The sequence below is a fragment of the Spermophilus citellus genome, assembly GCF_964194105.1.
Source record: "Spermophilus citellus genome assembly, chromosome: 8".
NCBI classification, from domain to species: Eukaryota; Metazoa; Chordata; class Mammalia; order Rodentia; family Sciuridae; genus Spermophilus; species Spermophilus citellus.
The window spans coordinates 64068236-64089898 of NC_138189.1; the positions used below are offsets into that span (position 1 = coordinate 64068236).

The 21663-nt window shown below is 46.9% G+C and overlaps 1 protein-coding gene across 1 annotated transcript; it reads left to right on the forward strand.

The window, feature by feature from the left end:
• The first annotated feature begins 1107 nt into the window (after positions 1-1107).
• PRDM8 (PR/SET domain 8) lies at positions 1108-21107 on the forward strand. Its single transcript, XM_081304814.1, has 7 exons — positions 1108-1576; positions 11143-11270; positions 13346-13453; positions 14635-14772; positions 17005-17225; positions 18176-18407; positions 18781-21107. Exons 5-7 carry the CDS (start codon positions 17007-17009, stop codon positions 20397-20399), a joined length of 2070 nt encoding a protein of 689 aa, XP_081160940.1. The 5' UTR covers positions 1108-1576; positions 11143-11270; positions 13346-13453; positions 14635-14772; positions 17005-17006; the 3' UTR covers positions 20400-21107.
• The last annotated feature ends 556 nt before the right edge of the window (positions 21108-21663 follow it).

The following is a 21663-nucleotide window of genomic DNA, read 5'->3' on the forward strand; positions in this document are numbered from 1 at the left end:
TCCTGAGATCCTGCATATGCTTTCTTGCTAAATGACTCTTCACTCCGTTATCTCCTCACGGGATACATCTGTTGGGTGCTTCGCATCCTCAGCTCTCCGCTTTCATCTTTTTCATATCTCAACACATTGTTTCCTCCAGTCCGGGTGCCAGAGTGGAAGGGAGCCATCCCGCCCGACCGCGCTCTGGGATTGGCAGCGAATGAATGATTGGCAGCGGGCATCTCTGTCAGAGCTTTGGCATGCCGCAGAGTAGAAGCCCCGTGCTAATGAATGCCATCTACACCTACCAGATGTGCCACTGGGTGACATGCCAGATCTTTTACATAATGCCATTCTGCCGGACATGAGACAGCTGGGGGTGGGGGTGTCTCTTAATGCCTTCGGCTAAGAGTGAGTCTGCCTCTTCTGTGATTCATTCATTCATTCATTCATTCATTCATTCATTGTACTCAGATCATTCGCCACTGTCCATATGCCCAACCAGCTCTCCTTACACCTAGGAGGATGTCTCCCTCAGAGATAGCATAGAAACTGGAGTCCTGAGTTCCCAAAACATCTCCCCTAGCCTCCTCCACACTCTTCCACGAGTTTGCTCCCCACCCCCACCCAGACTCAAGAAAGGGAATTTGTTTAAAAGGTTAAAGAAATAAAAACACTGAAAGGACCTGAAATTGAAGGAGGGATAGATAGATACCACACTCCCCATCTCCCCCCACCCCACCCATTACTCTCTTCTTCCAAGCTAACCTGCTGCCCACACCCCACTCCCTTTGGCAGCATCCCTTGTTCTTTCTTTTTCCACAGTCCACTGGAAACTGGACAGTATTTATCCTCAAGGGTGATATTCTACCAGTGCCTGTCCCACGTCCTGGCTGAAGTAGTTTTCTTAGGTTGGAGGTGTCCAAAAATCCTTGCCGTTTGGAAAGGAATGTTTCCTGGAGTGGGATGGACAAGGTGGGAGGAAAGGGAAATGAGAAAACCGCTTCTGACCGACCAGGCGTGCGTGCGCCTGTAGGAGTGTTTTGGTTCTCCTCTCCCAGCGAGATCGCCAATCCCAGAAAGAGATTAGCTGGGGACCCGGGGGAGGATGCCAAGCTGGTCTCCCGCACTTTTCTCTCAACCTGGGAGTTGGGGCTGCCCCGGAATCCGGGGCCCTTGCGAGAGGCAGGCCTCTGCTCCTCCTCCGCAGGGGCCATACCCCTCACACACGCCCTCCCACGATACACACGCCATCAATCTAGCCGATAGGCGCCGCTCCCACGCGCACACCCCTGCCCCTCGCACCAGGGGGCCCTGTCGCCAGGCCCCTTCCCTGGCACTCCCACCCCCGCCCGCTGCTGAGGCTCCAGATGGCGGCTTCTTGCGCTCGGCTCGCGGGCCCCCAGACGCCGCCCGGCAGCAGCCGGCGGTCGCTCCCTCCCTCCCAGCTGCTGCGGCGGAGAGCCGGACCGCTTTGCAAGGCAGACGGGCTCCTCCGCAAGCTCGCATTGGGGCGGGAGTGTGGCGGCGGGTGGCGCCGGGATGCCGAGGGACCCGCGGGAGCTTCGCTCTGGGTAAAGGAGCCCTGCGGCCGCAGGTAAGGAAGCCGCAGAGAGCTGCTCAGGGAATAGATGGGGAAGCCTGACACTGGGGACTACCCCCACCTACCCCCACTGTCTCCCTTGTCCTTTTTTTCCCGTCCCAACCACCGAGCCAGGGTCAATTGCTGGACCAGAGCACCCACGCGACAGCAGGGAGCGGCTTCGCGGACGCCAGAAGGGGGCGCCCAGCACCCCAAAACCCGGGCAGGAGGCGGCCTCTGCCTGGGCGTCCCGCCCAGCCCAGCCGAAGGCTGCTTCGACCGGAAAGGTGCCCCCTTCTGCCTGAGAGCAGTAATGCCTACCGCCAGCCGCGACCACCTACTTGCCCATTTTTCTCCTCTCATCTCACTGCTCGCACTACCACCCTCGCACGCGCTCGCTCTTTTTCAGAGTCTCTCTCTCTCTCTCTCTCTCTCTCTCTCTCTCTCTCTCTCTCTCTCTCTCTCTCTCCCCCCTCTCCCTACCCTCATTCTTTCCTGGTTTTCTTCCTTCTCTCCGATTCCCTCCTTGTATATTGTGTTTCCCCCTTGGGTTCCTACACCGATTCTGTGAGGTTTTATGTGCCCCTAAAAGGTGGCGTGGAGGTCATGTGTTTCAGGCTCCTCTCCCTAGGTGCCTCCCTGGGTGGCCCCGAAAGCAGCCCTGAGGAAGGCAACTGTTGGAGGTTGACGTCATTCTGTTCCGGGGTTAGGAGACAGCAACAGTTTGCTATGTGAGTGAGTGATATGTTGGGGTGCGGCGCTTCCCCCAAAATACAGATCTGTGGTCCCCCTTATTGGACGGATGCATGAAGTTCAATAGCTTGGTACTCAGCCCTTACCTCCCATCAAAAAGTCAGGACACACGAGGGTATCCCTTTATACACATCCCAAAAGACCTAAGGTCAGCCTCCCCTATAGTCCTTAGTTTTCCTCCGAAGCAGCTACTTTCAGGGTTGGGAAGATGAAGAAAGGGACACTAAAAGGTTCGTCATATCTCCGCACGCATCTGACGTTGCCTCTAATCTGCCAGCGTGCTGTCGCGTGCCCACTGTGCCCTCAGACAGGCTCCTGCTACGCGGCTATGGGGCTTTAGACCCCGCGAGCACGTTCCATAAGCTCCCAGAATAAATCCCCTCGGAAACATTAATCACAAGGACCAGAGGATGCAAAATGTGTGCCTGTGCGGTGTCTGCCTTTTAATCCCAAACATAATTCTGGAAAGCAGCATCAGACAAGGGCTCTATTAATCCCTTACAGGAGTCAATGCGACCACTGACCTACTAGACTTGTTTTCCTGCAATTTCACTGAGTTAGCCTCTGTTAGAGGAAAGTGACAGGACAGGAGGAAACAGTGAGGAAACTCCTGGTACATTCGCTTAATAATAGAGTAGGGCACTCCTTACGTGGCTCGGGCTCCTTAGTCAAATTCGATGGGGTCGCCGGCGCTACTGCAGAGGTGGGGAGAGGGTTAGCTGGGCGTTAGACGCTGAGTGGGGTTGAGAGCAGAGTTGGAAAGGCGTTTTCTCCCTTTCTAAGGCTTGGGACCCAAAAGACCTCATTTGGGGGCTGTCCCTTTGGGATGATGTTAGGGCCAGAGGAGAGGCTCACCCGCAACACGGATGAATCAGTTTGTCATCCCCCCTCCCCGACCTGTTCCTCGCACTTGAGATTTCACTATCATGTCATTCAATTAATCATATTTCGCTTCTTCCATTTTATTCAAAACCGTCTTCCAGTTCTCTCATAATCGTAATTTGCGCCATTGCCTTTTATCTTTGATTAATTAAGAAGCTCAAAATGATAATGGAGGGTCGGGCCAATAAATTAGCTTTAGGAACAGACGGACCGACGCCCAGAGCTGCCGCGTGGGTGGGCACTGCCCTACCAGGCTGGGGTGAGGGTGGGGGTGGGGTCCCCCGCCGGCCGCAGCACAGGGAAGGGTGAAGGATGAGGCGCGCCTTGCGAACTCAGTGGAGATACCCGCACTGAAGTAAATCCCGCAGGCGCAAGTAAAGACCTCTCTACGCACCAAGTGGAAGGATTGTTGGGATGCTTAGCTTTTCCGGTTTGAGTCTAGAAATAGAAAGAATTGGGGCGGGGTTGAGGGTACTCTTGTTTATTTTCAAAAAGGCCTCGCAAGGATTTGGATCCTTTTCCACCCCCAGATCTAGTTAGATTTTTTTTTTTTCATTTTCTCCCTCCTCTACTTGCCCACTGGTTTGAAAGAGGGAGGAGGAAAAGCGGGAGAATGTGTTTGAGAGATTCTAAGATCACATCAGTGGCCAAAGAGGAAAGCCCAACGGCGGGGCGGTTCAGGGGTTCCTCTTTTCTCCCTCCATGAAATCGATCATGCCTCCAGACGGCTGAAGGAGAGCACTTTGCCACTCTTCACAGCTTCCCTCCAGCCTCTTTAGCTTTCAATTGAAAACCAATTAAAGGTTTCTATAAATCTGTTAGAGCCCCTTTTATCTGGGGACCCTTGATGCATGCGATATTGCCCTTTAGATGCCTCTTCCGTGTTTTGTTTTACAATTGTTGTATCAATATAATGCGGCCTTTCTTTTCCTGTCTCTATAGATACAGATACACAAGGAAAACCAAAGCTATTCAGGCTCCTCATTTGTCCAGCAGCCTAACAGTGGTGCCCTTTCTGTGCGGCTGCTTTCCCTGCTTCAGGAGCAGCAGTTATGGTAGAAGCAGATGGCTACTGATTGGGGGAGCTTTGTGGCTCTAATGCTGAATACTTTATGGAAAAGGACTTTATCATGCTTCGTTGGGCAGAGGAACAAGGGGATGAGATTTATGGCCAGGAAAAATAAATCTTTTTCCAAGTTGTGGCTCCTTCTCACCAGTGTCTCCTTTGCCCTGGGGGTCAAACGCTGAGGAATTGGTTTTTATTTTTATTTTATTCTTCTTTCTGTAACAACACATTTTAGTCAGGGTCTGAAGGTAGAGCAGACTAAAAGCCAGAAGTTTATAGAACACCCTCGTGGTTGTTGCATCAGCATTCTCTGCCCTCAGGAAAAGAGCAGAAGGGTATGGTCTTAAATGCTCTTTGGGGCCATATTTTCCTGGACCTCTTGTTAGTTGCTGGGTAAAACATCGTCATCCATTATCCTATTATCAGTAAAGGGGAAAAAGGATGTTAAGTGCTCCTATTCAAAAAGTTAGAGGAGGATACTGATGCTGAAGGAGAGGGGAAATGATGGGGCATATGGTGAAGCAGGCATGCTTCCCACTCTGAAAGCTCAGACCTCTGAGATGATTGAGGGGTGCTTGTGAGCCTAACATGCTGAACTCCAAATTGAATTTTCAACTTATGGAGGATATACAAAATCCAACCCTCTGTTGGAGGCCTAATCTCCCCCAAGATATGTCCATATCTTTTCCTCTCACCTGAGTTTCACTTCTCTTGTGTGAAGGTGTGCTCTGTCTACTGCTGAGATATGTCTCTTCTCCATACACCCCTTCTCCTGCCCTCAGAACCTGTCCCCTTGAGGTCTTCCTCTCCCAGAGGCCATAATATCATACAGAAGAGTTCCTAGCAGAGAGACCCACATGCCTACTGGCAGCTTGGCACCAAGAGGTGGCAGCCAATTCCAACTCTGGCTTTCCCTTCCCACTCCAGACTCCTTGTCTCCTTGATTTTTGAAATGCCATTTTCAATCAAGAAACATTTGCTGAGCACCTTCCTATTCCAAGCCCCTCTCCCCTGCCTTTCCAATTCTTTTACCTTGCCCCTGGAAACTGAAGAGGAAAAGCCAGGCTGACAGCTTCCCAAAAGGTCACCTAGTTTTCTGCCACAAAGAGCTTCCTCCCAACTCTTCAAACACTACCACCTCAAATTCCAACATGCACCTTTGTATCTTGTTTCTCTCTAAAGAAGAGAAAAGGTGTAACAGGGGAGATAAGCCTTAAAAATAAAAGGCAGGCATTCAGGGGCTTTAAATGACTAACTTTGGGCTCTTCCTATGTGCTAGGCCAAATGCTGTGCCAGCCTTATAGCACTTCAGTCTTCTAATGACCATTTGACATAAGTGCTACTATCATCACAAAGCCCTCTGCTTCACAGGAAAAGCAGTCCAGAGATGCTAACTAGAGTAAGTCACCCAGCTGGCACCTGAATCAAGGATTACTCCTGCAATATTCACTCTATGAGTTAGATGCTTTTACTAAGGACTTTACAAAGGACGAAAACAAGTTCGGAGGGGTTAAGTGATTAACTCAAAAGACTCACAGCTTGTAGACTTAAGACCCGGAGTTCAAATGTTAACTGTTCAGAACCCCAAATTTCGCGTTCTACTATTACTGCTTCTTGGATCCTTTAGAAGAAGGAGATACTGGGAACCCACATCAGACAGTTTGTGACCGGGTCGCGGGGCAGGGCTGGAGATTTCACAGAGTCTGAGAATGGGGTGTGGGGGCTAAAGCAACTGGTCTGTTCCGGGCTGCGCCTGCGCAGAAAAAGCGTGGGATTGGAAGACGCGGCTCTGCCAGGCTCCCGGGACTCTATATACGTCCGCGGATTCTGCTGCAGTGTTGCCAGTGTGGCCCGCGAGCTGGCGCGGGGAGCGGAGCCTGAGAGCGACCTCGCGAAAAAGTAGCCCTACTAGGGATCGAGTGAGAACCACGTGGCTGGCGAGCTAGGCCCAACTGCGGTCCCCCTGTGTAGGGGAGGGCCGGAGCCGCCCACCCGGACCACAGGCCCGCTCCTTTGTGAGCTTCTGTTCTGAACCGCATCTTTCGCAGTCCCTGACTTTTGGCCACTGAGCTTGAGTTAACCAAGGTCGCGTTCACAAGTTTTTCATTCCACAAAGTCGCCCTGCATCAGACCTTGCCATCCTGAGTTTCCAAAGCTGCAAATCGGGCGCCTCAAGGAGGCCTAAAGAAAGGACTCTAGAATGGGCATTGGGGGTGTGTTTGGGGAGAGAAGCCCTACCTCTATCTGCCAGGCCAGACCTTCAGAGCAAATTGGTTGCTCTTTCTTTAAGCCAGTGTGGGGTGGAGCGACTCGCAAGATAATGGCTAACTGCTTATTGGAACTTTGAGGTCTTTCAGAGGTAGTAGAGATCCTGAACAGATTCCACCTGCCTACTTATCCACCAGTACCTCGATCCGATCTCCTAGCAACAAGGAGAAATCCTCAGCCTTCATTCGGCGAAGCTTTAAAAAGCTTCAATAAGCTTCCCCAATTTTCTAGTGAAAAAAAAAAAAAGTGAAGAAGTGAAGGTAGTGAAGGTCTCTGTGCTTGCTAAGTTGCAACTCAGCCCTCACAATAACTTTATGAAATGGTTTCCTTTATTGCCTTCAGTCCACGTGTACAGCATATATCAGTTAACTTCCCGTTAGGGGGTCTCCAGTCGAACCCAGGCAGTCCGGTTCCCTTGGTGGAGTTGTGGGGTGGCCTGCCGGAGCCTGAGTTGCTGGTCCTTTGGTCAGTACCCTAGACTTCTAACTAAGGAGAATGTTCGTTAACAAAGGTATTGAGGCCTCCCCGGGATGTACAAGACTGAAATGAAAGTAACCCTGGCTCTTGGAAGTAATCCCTTACCATCTGCTCAGCAACTGGCTTTCCAAAACTCTCTCGCCCTGGTTGCCTTACTGAGTCCTCTCTGCGATGCTGGAGGCAGCGCTTGCCAACCTTAGTTCAACTGGAGGGAAACCAAGGCTGAGCTAGGTCACCCGCAGCCTAGCTAATAAGAGTTGGGACCAGGGACTAATGCTCTTCGAGAGGGACGTGGGTGACCAACGTTGGAAAGTCATGAGCAGCGGCAGGTAAAGGGTAGAATTGGGGTGAAAGGCATTGCTGTTCTCTCAGACCCTGCCCTAGGAACGCCTTTCTGCGCGGAAAGTGATCGCCAAGGGGAGGCAAGTGTTGGCACCCTAAGGAAGAGATAGGTTAGAGAACGTGGGAAACACGGCTGGCCCTTGGGGACTGAACTTCCTTCTTGCTTTGCATCTGGAATGCACTGCGTGCACCACGTGGCCTTCACCTGCCTTGAGTTCACGGTTTGCCCACGCTGTTTCTGTAAGGTGATCTCCGCAGCTGATGGGGGCTAGTCCAGCCTGGGTCACATTCCAAATCAGTGCTCTGCATTCTTTGGCAAATGAACGCCAATGTAGTGGAAGTGATGTGTGCCCTTCAAGGTACTGCCAGATGCCTTGTCTCTCTTAGAGAGACCTGTTTGCCTACTTTGAAGCCTGACATTTGGCCATGTATTCTTAGTTCTGTCGCAGGGCATTTTACTGAGACATAGGCACCATGGAATTCAGGCATCAGAAATTGCCCAGTCTAGCAGTTCTTGCCTTGCTATCCAAACTTTGGGCTCCACTCAGCTGTTAGGGGTCTTGGAGACAGAGCAGTTAATTCAGTCCCCCAGACAAGAAGTGGAACCCGCTGCACTCTGAGAGCAGTCGCTTTTTCTCTGGGATATTTTCACAAGCTCAGGGGAACCCCAGCCTCTTATCTGGAAAGGTTAATTTCCTAGGGCCTAGGTAAACTCTAGATTATGCTTGAGGGGCATCTGTGCATATACACATAAGGTGTTAGACAGTAAAATTATACTCAATATATTCTTTATACTCTATCCACTTGCCTTTCCAGGACCCATTGCTCTACCATGTTACTTCACACAAACTCATCTCACATGAAAACAGGAGCACTAGCTACTTTTTGAACATGCAGCCAATGAAAATTACAGTCCTGAAATTTCTTTTTCTTTAGGACTACCTTTGACAATATTTACCTCTAGATGTCTTAAACACAGACGTGCTCATGTGAACACACAAGACTATATTTTCTCAAGTACAATGCTATTTGTATTTAAATTGAGTTCTAGGCCTAGAAAATATCAATATCCTGGTCACTATATTTAGTGTATTTATTCTTAGGAATTTATGAAGGATTTATTTGGAAATTCTGGATAGTATTCATTTTAAATCAGTTTTTTCTTAAAATATTAGAGATTATGAATGATATCTTAGTTATGTTATTATTTATTATATTATATACAAGAGTGTGGTAAGTAGCTTTTCACTCAAGTTCAAGAGAACAAATATAAGTTTTGATCCTTCCTGTCAACTAGTTCCTCCCCTTGGTAATGTACATCCAGTATTGTTTATAGACTTTATGATGTTACTATTGTTTGTGACAAGTTGATCTTTGAATTCTTTAGAAGACTACTTCTCCAAGTATTAGCAATGAAAAAAGACTCACACTGGTAGTTTTAAGTGCTTTTGAAAAATCTGATGAAAGCAGTAGGCTTTCTATATAATGTTTAGGGAGAGATTCTCTACTGATGCTAACTTATGAAACACCCACAATTCATTTGAATTGAAATTATGAAAGATGGTCTTCATTCAAATAGATTTATTGGCATTAGAATCAGGGAAGCAATTTGGGTGTCTGGATATTTACAAAGCAATGTAAATTATCATATTTGTGGTTACTAGTTCATATCACTTTCTGTCTCCTCAGGTCTCAGGGAAGTACACCATGGGTACATCCAAGCCAAAAAGGCCTGAGCATGTGTTCCTTTTGCCTAGACCCCTTCCCCAGGAGAGCAAAGCTTTCTGCCCCCTCATTGCCAGCAACCTGATTTCTCACAGTCAAAGTGCACAATTCAGAAGGCCAGTTGGAATATAATGCTAGGGAAGAGTCTGCCCAGGAAGCACACACTGCCTGTAAATCAGTGCCTGTCTTATTAACTCAGGAATTATACCAAACCTAAATTGGAGAAGAAAAGGGATGAAACTCAAGTGCTGAATTTGGGGATAATGTTCTTTCTTCCTGGTTGAGTGAAGAAATTTAATGTATAGCCTCTCATGTTGGTGTCATTCCCAAGGCCTATGGTCAGTCTTCTCAAAAATCTCATTTGATACTTCTAGACACCTCCAGGATCCCTTTGTATGGAAAACCTGGACCAGAGAGTGAGGAGGCTTGATGTGACTGATTGACTGACTGACTGACCAACTATGAGACTATGACTTGGCTCTATTTCCTCCCCATAACCCTATTCTGAGATCTGCTCAATGTCTGTGGTGTCTGAGTCTGAGAAGAGTTTTTGAATGTGTGAGACTGACAGAAAACCAGCTGTTCCTTGCTATATCTCTAGACATTTATCTTAGGGAGGGGCATAAAAGCTAGGGTACTCTAGCAGATCAGGATATTTGATTTGGTTCAAAAATCACACACAGATGAGCATGAGGCATTGATTTCAGATCTGTAGTAGATCACTTTAGTTTGTTAGCTCTTCTGAAAGTCATACACTGAAGCCATTGAGCCGTTGACTACAAGTCAAATCCAGTAGAGGTTAACAGGAGAGGGCAACACAAAACTTTCTAACTAGCTCTCAGATGAACTCCAAAAGAAGTGTAAATGGAGTTATCATTCCTCACAGATAAAGATTTTAAACTTGAGAAAGGGAGATTTTTCATCATGATGATAATACTAGTGGTATCATCATCAGCATTAAAACAGTAGTGTTTATTGAGAAGCAGACAAAAGTGAATCCAGAATCATGATTTCTACAGTCAGAAACCTGAAGACCTTCTTCAAGTCTACAGAATTATCCACTCCTGAGTCTCTGGCTTTCTCAGGACCAGCCCGAGTAACATCCACTCATTTATCACCCAGTGAACCAACCCAAATACTTGGTGTAATGACCAGACCCAAACAGAGCTTGTCATGTATACCTATATACTTATAAAAATATAGGGTGCCCCCCTCATTCCCTATAAACCCTTATGCAGTTCAGCAGCAGCTCTTCTTGACTCATCAAGATATAATAAAGAAATAATCAGATTAAGATTCATTCATTCTCTCTCTCTCTCTCTCTCTCTCTCTCTCTCTCTCTCTCTCTCTCTCTGGTGCTGGGGATTGAACCCAAGGCCTTGTGCATGCAAGGCAAGCTATATCCCCAGCTCCCCACTTTCCCTTCTTAAACTCTCAATTATCATTCTCCTGACAAAAGGCAAAAGAAGTGAGTTAACAACCCTCTGAACAACACTTTTGGCACAAGACTGGTGGTTTTTCCCCACCCACCAAACCATTATTTCTGTTTCTCCTTCATGTACAAGTAATCAGTCAAGTTTATCCCTTAGAAAGTTCCTTATTCTGGATGTCAGGGTTAGGTAATGCAATACTTCTCCACGAAGTTCCATTCTCTGTCTCCCACAACTCCCAATAGCCCCATGCACAGACCTCTCTGTGGGAAATTAATAAACTTAGGGAAGAGCTGCCACCGTCTGCTTCATCTGCTTCATTGGCATCCTCTTGTCTTCAAGTGCAATTTTCTTTTCACTGTGAATTGCCACACTTTTGACAAGCAAACCTTTGCTGGTTAATTGCTTTGGAAAAATAATTAGAAGGGATGAACTGGGACCTGGAATAGGAAAACAATGTGTTTTCATTTTTATAGGATAATAATCTTCAAAGTAAGATTATTTGCAAGGTTATTTTTACTTGTTTCCTATTACAGAAGTTAAGATATTTTCTGGACCCTGGAAGAGAAAGAGCATTCTTCTGATATTCACTGAGAGTCAGATTTCCTTTCTCACTCATTCTCCACCCTCTCACTTAGGTCATAAAAGGCACCACTTCAGAATCATTCATCAACTTCTCTCCAGACTTCTCTTCCCAACAACACTGCAGTTGTCTACGTGTATATTTTTACCATGATTACAAGAAGTCTTACTAAAGCAGAGTAAGGTGAGCATACTCTTCATTGTCATTCTTCTAACCACTTAATTGGAAATAAAATCCCAGGGAAAAGAGCGCCAAATGTATGCATAAACCCATCATTCTGTGTCAATTACATAAAACTATTGACTGAGGTATATTTTTATAGTACTGTCTGAGACTGAATAAATTCTTCAACCCTTCATTTAGTATCACTGAATTCCAGTAAGTGATTTCAAAGTAGTTTATGCACCATTCTAACCTGTTCTAACCTGTGAAGTTCTAGAGAAATAAAAATAATTTGTGATTTTTAAAATCTACTATTAATGATTGTCATTTACACCATTTATATTACCATGTAAAATGTGTACTACTTAAAATACTGGAAAACTCTCCAAGCATGAATTTCTTACCCATATTTGATTTTTATTGCTGTTGTTAAGTTAGTCATTTGGTCCATAAAACAAAGAGTTGGTTGGATCCATATAATGTGAGGATTTTTTTAAAAAGCAGGAGAAGGAATCTAATTTAGGCAAAAAAAAAAAAAGAAAGAAAGAAAGAGAAAAAGAAAGAAAGAGAAAAAGAAAAAGAAACTGAGATGAAACATCTGAAGGCCAGATTCTCAATAAACCTCTCCTTTCTCTGATGTATACAATTGTAGTCCTTTTCTAGCTTGAGATTTAAAGGTCAAGTTTACCCACCCCCATTTTAAGTACCAGAAACACTATTTGTATTATACAAACTGGAGACAAGGTCTCATATGTAAAAGAGACATAGTATAAAGTAGAAAGGAGAAATTCTCTATACTTAAGAAAAAAAGCAAGGCACAAGAAAAATGTCTTCCATTTAGAGCTTCTTTTCTAAATGCCCATCTTCTGGAGTGGATGCTTTTACATTTACTGTGTGTGATAGGATTACAAAAGTGGCTTGCATGGACAGATGACTTTTTTCTGAAAAAGACAAACTGTGTGTTTTCTAAAGAATAGCTAAAACAGGCACAAAGAAGTGTTCTATTCCTCAGATTAATGGAATTAAATTCCTGAACACTACCCTCACACCACCCCAGCACACGCTGCATCTTGCTGTGATTTCTGCAGGACTGCACTTCTGTTTTGGCTACTTTTGAGTCTTAACTTGCTGTCCTTTTTCTCCCGTTCTTTCTTTTTCTTCTCTTCTCTCATTTCACTTAAGAATCTTGCCACTATTCTTCAGTCTTGAGTGGTTTTGTCCCCAGATGTTTGAAGCAATCTTTTCAACATTTGTAACTCTCCCACCGGTCCTTTAAAGAAGTGATTGGGATGGGGAGAGGACAGTTGAATATGAGACATGATGGAGCAGCCATCAAGATAACTAAATACAGCTGCAGATTTTCATATGCAGACATGCTAGCCTTCATTATACTGAGCCTCTGTTATTAGGGGGTCACTCAGCCAAACTACTTAAAACTGCATATATTTGCATAAGAGAAATGACACCTTAAGATGAAAAAAAAAACCTGCAGTTCAAGAAGCTTTCTTTGAACAATCAGTAGCTAACCTGCAAGTGAAGGGAAAATTCTGCCCTTTCTCCCATATATGGAGATTTTTGTAGCCCTTTCCTTATTGGGTCCCACCTTAATCTAGGTAGAGGCTCTGTCTGATCTGAAGGACTGCAAACTTGTGTGGGGTGCTGACCAGGTAAGATAAACTGGGAGAAGAAGCCCTATGGAAATGAACTCATTGGGAAATTACCCTACACTTCACTTCTGCTTTGCAAGATCCTTCCATCTCCTGCCTCCATGGAGGGCAGGCACCTGCAAGGAAAGACATTCAGTGCCTTGTTGACCCCTGGGTTATAGGGAGAGGTCTCAGAGCTGTGAATGGATCCAACTAACACAGTAAGAGGCTTTTTGCCAACCCCTATGATACTCACCTTATTTCAACCCCAGGGGTGGGAGCCTGACCAAGATTGTCTCCTCTTCAAATCGTGGTTCTGCCTCTTGCCCTTTAGCCGGCTACACAATCCGATTTATCCTAAAGCTGACAGATTGCCCACTTCAATGTAGTGATAGTGTGGGTGGGAATTGAGGGATCAGCTATACCACCCAAAGGTCTTTCTTCCCTTAGGAATAGAGAGCTGAACAGTGAAAAGGAGCCCCGAAGGCCCCTGCGAAATTGTCAACTTTCAGGCTGTTAAAGACCTCAAGTCATTAGCATCAGCTGCTGCACTAAAGGGTAAGTCGGAGCCTCTAAGTAGCTTAGAGCACAAATGAGGCTCCGGAGATGGCCTGGGCAACTCCATCCACTCCTCCATCACCGACTGGACGTGAAAAAGCTCTTTGGAGTCCATCTCGGTAATAATTTTTACTCTAAATCATTCCCACACCGACGTCTTACAGTACTGGCTACTCCCATTATGGGACCCCTCGGGGACTACTCAGAACCCATAACACAGAGGGTGTAAATGCAGAAACATCTTGTCCGGTAACTTGGGCTCTTCCCGTGAATGCCCTCCCGTCCCTGCCTAGGTACCAGTGTACTGGGACCCGAAGACCAGTATAAGTACCCTTTGGAGGTCTGGCGACATCCCCACTTTATCCCCTTACCCATCTCCTGGGCCACGGGAAGCTTAAGCCAAGTTTTCACCCAAGTACGGCCCTTTCCAATTTTGCAGGGGAGGGATTAGTAGTGTGAGCACTTGTAAAGACAGCTCCCACCCCCACCCCCACCCCCATTTTATCATCCCCACCCCACCCCAGGCAATAGTTTCGAAAATCAGCTGCAGCTCAGTGGCCCGAGAATCCCTCCTGAATAATCCCACAACCCTCTCTGGTCCACAGAACTCAAACTCTGGAGATACATGCGCGGGGTCCACGCACATGCTACATGTCCAGGTCTCTGACCTAGGTCCTCCAAAATCCCAGCAAAACGGAAAAAGCCCGTCTACAGTCTTTTGGATACCTTTCTTTCCGATCCTGAAACTGATTTCCCCTTCCTAGCAGTCCCAGAGGGCCCAAGCTTTTAGGTAGAGTTGGATCGGCTGCTCTTGAAGAAGCGTTGCCACTCGGGAAGGTGCTCTGGATTCTTGAGGCTCGGGGCAGACTGGGGAGAAGGCTTCCAGCAGGCCGGGGAGAAGGCTTCCAGGCAGGCGGCGCCGGAGGGAGCGCCCAGCCCAGCAAAGAGTTAAAGGGAGGGGACGTGGGCTGTCACGCGTCATTGGGCAGATTATGTGCAGCAAACAAAAAGTGTGTGTCTGCGTGCCAGTCAGTCACTGCATCGGGTCCATCTGTACAACTCTCTCCGTTTCTCTCTCTCTCTCTCTCTCTCTCTCTCTCTCTCTCTCTCTCTCTCTCTCTCTCTCCTCTTACCCTCCCCTCATCTTTCTCTCCCCATCTCTTCATCTCTCCTCTCTTTAGGAAGAGACTACAAGACAGCAACACCAACACCTCTTGACATGGAAATACACTGATACAATAGGCAAAAAGAAACACTCGATTGCATCTTCCCGGTCCAGGTGGCCTTATTTGGGCGATTAGATTCTGACCTTATTCCTGGTAAGTCTATTTGCATTGATGTGGGAGGGGGATGGGAGAAGGCAGGTTTGGTGGGAAGAGTGGAAATTTTTGTCCTCTTCTCCTGGTTTTCTAGAAGAGCAGGGGAAAATGATTATTAAGGGGATCTCTACTGCCAATAAGATTATACAAAGGGAGGAGCTGTTGGGGAGCACTTTGCCCGAGAAGCAAGGGACTGGGCAGAGCGCGGCAGCCAGACAATGCCTGCCTAGAGGGGAGGGCGAGCGACCGGCAGCAGCGACCAGCTTTCAGCTAGTCCTGTCGGCTCTGGGGAGGATCCCCCTGGTGGATGAGAACCCTGGGCCTAGAGCAGGACGCAGAGCTGTGAAAGGTTGGGTCGCAAAGGCGACTGCGCGCGAGTTAGCGAGCCCAGGCTCTTGCCCACGGGTTATTGTGACCGGCTTGAGGCTCGTGGCGGCTTCGGTGGCTAAGCTGACTGCTATTAGCGCGGCATAGCGAGGACCTTTTCACCGTATTGTTAGGTAGAACTGCATTTTAATGACTGCGTCCCTTCTGTTGCCCGAAGTGGCGGGCGACCTCCAGGCACAATGAAACGCTTGTGTGAAAGAGACTTTTAAAAGAAGAGAAAAATTAGAACATAAAACGCTAAACTGCAGGAAATTGAGAAAGGGAAAATAGGATTCGCTTGAAAAGATAAGTCCTTTTTTAAAAAATGCATTTTAATTTGCAATTGGACATGAGGAAGGCTACCTCGTGTGGGCTTAAAATGCACGGGGATAAATTGTGTAGCACAATAAAATTTGTACTTTATGGGTATTTTCTTTATTTCTGCTGTCTGGCAGATACAGACCAGCACTTGCCATTTGGGGAATACGGGAAAAGGCTGACCAAAGTTTTAGGCTCCGCTAGCTGAAAAGGAAGATGTAGAAAAAGACACTACTTTGTCATCACATTTGAAAAACTAATTGGTTAATAGACATTAAGATAAAAATAGACTTTGCTAATATTATTACCTAATGTATAGCTTTGCAGGAAAAGAATGAGTTCTACTCTTTCCCGCTACTTAAATTATACAAAATATAAACAGATCATTGCCAACAGTGGGAGAAAACTACCTTTAGATTAGGAGAAAACCAACTTGGAGAAATATTTTGATTAGTCATAAAAAGCAAACAATGCAGCTACTTCAGAATTAGTCTAAAATTTTTAAATATCTGGAGGGTTTTTTTTTTTTCTTTTAAGTGATAAGCCCTGTAGGGGGTGTCCAGTGACAGAGGAAGGGAAATGTCCCTTTATGACAGCTTAATAGAGAACCTTCCATTGGGGCTTTACTTTCTAAACTGCTGCGGATTAAACAGCTGGAGAGCCCACTGAGGACTATTCAAGCAGGGCTGCCCCCTCTTGCCCAAACAGGGTCGTATCTGGGGAAAAAAGAATTCACCAGTCATTACACACGGTATTTCAGACAGGGGACACCTCAGACTTGCCCTGTACCTCCTCACTTCATGGGCCACAGGAAACTCAATACACCCTCTTGTATAACAAGGTAACTGGGATTCACCCTCATCCATAAATAAGCATGTCGAGAAAAAAAATAATTACCTCTGCTTGCTGCTTTTAATTAAAGCCTCGGAGGGACAGTGTTGGATTATGGTAATGAGCAGACATACATCCCTTCTTGTAGGCTGCAGAGAAAGGTTAGCTGACACGGAATTAGTGGCCCTGACACTCCACTTGAAATCCATTCGCCATGCTCGGCTGTCTCCGCCTGCTTGCTAATGCTGCTTCCCTCTTTGGAAGAAAAGGAAAAAAACAGCTCTTAGACACTCAGTTCAATATATAGAAACATAAGATCTTTTCTTCAAGGGTTAAGTTTCTTTCACTTAAGAAATTTGATATAGGTTGGTTTTAAAAAAAATGTTTTTCTTTCCTTATCTTCATCCCAAATTCCTTCTATTGCCAAAGTACTGCACAAATAAATGATCTAGTCTTTCCTAGCTCTTTCTTTTCTTTTCTGGATCTCCTAACATTCTGATTATTAAATTTAAAAAGAAGAAGAAGAGAAAACTACTTCTTAGTTGGCATCTTTTATATATGCCAGATTAATCTGCTTTATTTTAAACATATGAGCTAGGAAAAAAAATCAGGCAAGTACAAGAAAAATCTGTCTTGTAGTGGAAGTGCTCTGCCTGGGTTCATAGCAGGAAAAGCAATAATGTAACTCACTTCCCTATCTTGTGTATCTTTCTCTAGTGATGGAGGATTCAGGCATCCAGCGGGGCATCTGGGATGGAGATGCCAAGGCTGTCCAACAATGTCTGACAGATATTTTTACCAGTGTTTACACAACCTGTGACATCCCTGAGAATGCTATATTCGGTCCCTGTGTTCTGAGCCATACTTCCCTGTATGACAGCATAGCTTTCATAGCTCTCAAGTCCACTGATAAGAGAACAGTACCTTATATCTTTCGGGTAAGTCTCCGTTGGTGTTGTGTAGGTGTATGAGGATAAAGTCCTATTGAAAATGGACTAAGAATCATTTTAATGACAAGTAGAGACAGGTTTTAAATGTAGAAAATGCAATAATGCAAGCAATATTGTTTATACACCTAAAATTAGAGAAGAAAAATTAAACTCAAATTGTTGTCAACTGCTTTTCTGGAATACATGACAAAATTTGATAGGGAATGCTAGAAATGTCTGAATCAGTATCTCAGTTCTGGGTTTTCCTCTTGATGAACGTGACTTCCTAAACTCTCTGGGAAATTTCACTGGGACTAAAGCTATTTGCATACTAAGTACTTTCTGTGAGTACTTTTACTTTCCAACCTAGGAGGCCTCCCCATCTCTTAAGTATTACTTTCTTTTGATAACATTAGCTAGTGACCAGAGTTTGTAAGGACGTTAATTGTTTTGACAGCATAGCATCAGTCCATATGTTTGAATTTGATCAGGCCTCTCACTTCCTATTCTTCCTTTACAAAGAAAAGCCATTAATTGTCCATGCCAAAATTAGGAAGATGAGTGCCACAGAATAATTTCTAAGATCTAAGTTTGCCTTTTACTTCCCCAAACAAAATTCTCCAGACTTTAGTAATGTAAGGTAATTTGGAAATAAATTCTGAAGAGAGGAACACTAATTTATATTGTAAAAAGGAATTTCCTCATCTAGTATTCAACCAATATGTGGAAATGATCACTTAAATAATCTATATGATTGATGTAAAATTTCAAAGGATGGTTTTCCTGTCTACTGGTTAAAAACATAGGTATGTATTCCAACTTAGTCGAGTTTTGGAAGCTTGGTCTCAGATGATTCTTTGGAAAAGGCGTAGGAAATTATCCTAGTTTCTCTGGTTTCTTTCTCTCATTTGGGTATCCTCCCCTCTCTCTTGTCTTCTTTCTTCTATTTTGAACTGTAGGTAGACACTTCAGCGGCAAATGGTTCCTCAGAAGGTCTCATGTGGCTGCGGCTGGTCCAATCAGCCAGAGATAAAGAAGAACAGAACCTTGAAGCCTATATCAAAAACGGACAGCTGTTTTACCGCTCTCTCCGCAGGATTGCCAAAGATGAGGAATTACTAGTTTGGTACGGGAAAGAACTGACTGAGTTACTCTTACTCTGCCCCTCTAGATCCCACAACAAAATGAATGGTAGGTTGGTTTTGCGACCTGCATGAGGGCCCCTCGCTAGCTGGGGAGAGGTACTGGGAACAGCGGGGTCTCACCCGGGCGCCTTGGTGCGCCCTTTCTACCTTTGCGACTCTTACAGGAAGCTTCTGAGGGGTAGTACAGAATGAAACTGGGACAGACAGGCGAGGATAGGTAGGGGCACACGTGTTTGATTACTGTACTCCCCCAAAGCAGGAGGCAAAGTTAGATAAGGTCAGATGGTGTATTCTTTTTCTCGGGCACTCAGACCCTGAAAGATAAAAGTGGATTTGTGAAGGGGATGATGGCAAAGTGGCCTGCGAGAGATGCTGAGTAATCATGTGCTGTGCGTGTGTGGTGTTTGCTCACTAAGCAGGGTCGTCCCCTTACACATGCCTGGAATGCAGCCAACGTTTCCAGTTTGAGTTCCCCTACGTAGCGCATCTGCGTTTCCGCTGCCCCAAGAGACTTCACAGCGCTGATCTGAGTCCCCACGACGAACAAAGCGGCGGTGTGGGCACCAAAGACCACGGGGGCGGAGGAGGCGGTAAAGACCACCACCAGCAGCAGCAACAGGAGACGCCATTGGGTCCGGGTCCCAAATTCTGCAAGGCTGGCCCCATCCATCATTACCCGGCCCCCTCTCCGGACAGCAGCAACCCACCCGCCGCCGCCGGCGGCAGCAGCGCAAAGCCATCCACAGACTTTCACAACCTGGCCCGGGAACTGGAAAATTCCCGGGGAGGCAGCAGCTGCTCCCCGGTCCAAAGTCTCAGCAGCAGCAGCAGCAGCGGCAGTGCAGGCCACCAGGAGGCGGAGCTGAGTCCCGACGGCATCGCCACCGGCGTCTGCAAAGGGAAGAGGAAATTCCCGGAGGAGGCTGTGGAGGGCGGCGGTGGCGGTGGGGCCGGGCTGGTGGGGGGCCGGGCGCGCTTCGCCGAGCGGCCCCTGCCAGCCTCCAAGGAGGATTTGGTCTGCACGCCGCAGCAGTACCGCGCTTCTGGCAGCTACTTCAGCCTGGAAGAAAACGGCCGCCTCTTCGCGCCACCCAGCCCGGAGACCGGCGAGGCGAAGCGCAGCGCCTTCGTGGAGGTGAAGAAGGCTGGCCGCGGGGCCGGCCTGCAGGAGGAGGCGACTGTGGATGGTGGGAGCACCACTGCCGAGGACCACGACACAGGTGGTGGCGGCGGCTCTTCCACGCCAGCGGCTGCGTCTCCGGCAGGCGCGGAGAAGCTGCTGGCCCCGCGGCCCGGGGGCCCGTTGCCCAGCAGGCTGGAGGGCGGTAGTCCCGCGCGGGGCAGCGCCTTCACTTCGGTGCCACAGCTGGGCGGCTCCGGAGGCAGTGGCGCAGGGGGCGGCGCGGGGTCAGCAGGTTCAGGTAGTGCGGGCGGTGGCCAGGGCGCAGCATCCGACGAACGCAAAAGCGCCTTCTCGCAGCCAGCGCGCTCCTTCTCACAGCTGTCCCCGCTGGTGCTGGGCCAGAAGTTGGGCGCGCTCGAGCCTTGCCATCCCGGCGACGGCGTGGGTCCCACCAGACTCTACCCGGCCGCTGCTGACCCTCTGGCAGTGAAGCTCCAGGGGGCCGCGGACCTGAACGGAGGTTGCGGGGCCCTGCCGAGTGGCGGTGGCAGCCTGCCCAAGCAGAGCCCCTTCCTCTATGCCACAGCCTTCTGGCCCAAGAGCTCGGCGGCGGCTGCAGCTGCGGCTGCAGCGGCCGCTGGGCCCCTGCAATTGCAGCTGCCGTCGGCGCTCACGCTGCTGCCGCCCTCCTTCACCTCGCTGTGTCTGCCCGCGCAGAACTGGTGCGCCAAGTGCAACGCCTCTTTCCGCATGACCTCCGACCTAGTGTACCACATGAGGTCGCACCACAAAAAGGAGTATGCGATGGAGCCCTTGGTGAAGCGGCGGCGGGAGGAGAAACTCAAGTGCCCCATTTGCAATGAGTCCTTCAGGGAGCGCCACCACCTGTCTAGGCACATGACCTCGCACAATTGACACGGAAAGGACCTCAGCTTTCCCGGCGCTGGCGGGCAGTCTAGCCACCTGCGGGAGTACACGCGAGGACACCCACCACTTCCTTGTGCCCCCAAACACTGCACCAACATACAAGGGCACACACAAAGGTGCCCCAACCCCAGGAGCCTTCTCATTCAGTGTTTACCCGAGACACACCACACACACACACACACACACACACACACACACACGATGGTGGATTTTTGATGGAGGGGTTTTTCTTTTGAATGCACGCGTTTTCACTTTCCCAAAAACAAAAGTACATTTTTAAAAATGTCATATATTGCAACATATTGATGCATTTGTCATACGTTTCTACTTAAATTATTAAGCACTTACGGTTTAGATGTAATAATTATATGTAAGGGCAAAATTTATTTTAGATATAAAGTAATGGAGGAGGATGAGATGCTTTCTGCATTTCTTGATGACAGCTTGTGTTCTTACAAAAGTAAACAAAATGGATAAAAAGGGGGTCACCATTCAATTTAAGTTTCCAGGGGAAAGTGCATGTATCATGAAATGATTATGGGCTTCAATGAAGAATGTCATCAATTATGTAAATATGTATTTCCTTTTAATACAAAGTGTAATTTTGTGCCAGTGAAATGGAGTCTGAATAGTTATGTGTTTCTTTTATCTCTGAAAAGATTTATTAAACTTTATAGTTTATCCGGGTATGTTGGATGCTTTGACAATAAATGACTATTTTCTTCAAAGCAACTATTTGGAAAGTTTTTAACATTCTTTAGTAGTTAAGTACTATGCTTTTGAATAAATGCCATTTATTTTCATTGACTGAAAAGAGGGAAAGAGGTAGCAGAAGAGAGGGATAATAGCCTTTTCCCATTTGAATTTATTTATTGTAAGTCAAGTTGAGTCTAAAAGAAGATAAGTTTTGATTATCACTTGCGAAATATTTAGCTGCAAAGTTTTGGGCTTCTTGAGCAAAGAACTCATTTAGACAAAATGCCCTATGCAACTAACCTGTCACTGGGATGTCTGCATTCTTTTCATGGCAGGGTAAAGAGCATCTTTATAAATGCTGGGAGATAATTTTCAGATCTATATGTGGGAAAACAGATGAAAGGTCCACTTTAGGTTCTAGTAGTGATTCCTATGTGGAAGAGTATGGTATATTCCAAAACCCTTCAATCCTTTGTTATCTATTAAGAGGCCCTGGTAGAGAGTTTCTCTAGAAATCACGATGAAAAGATCCTGGTTTGAGTCCATGTATTGCAGG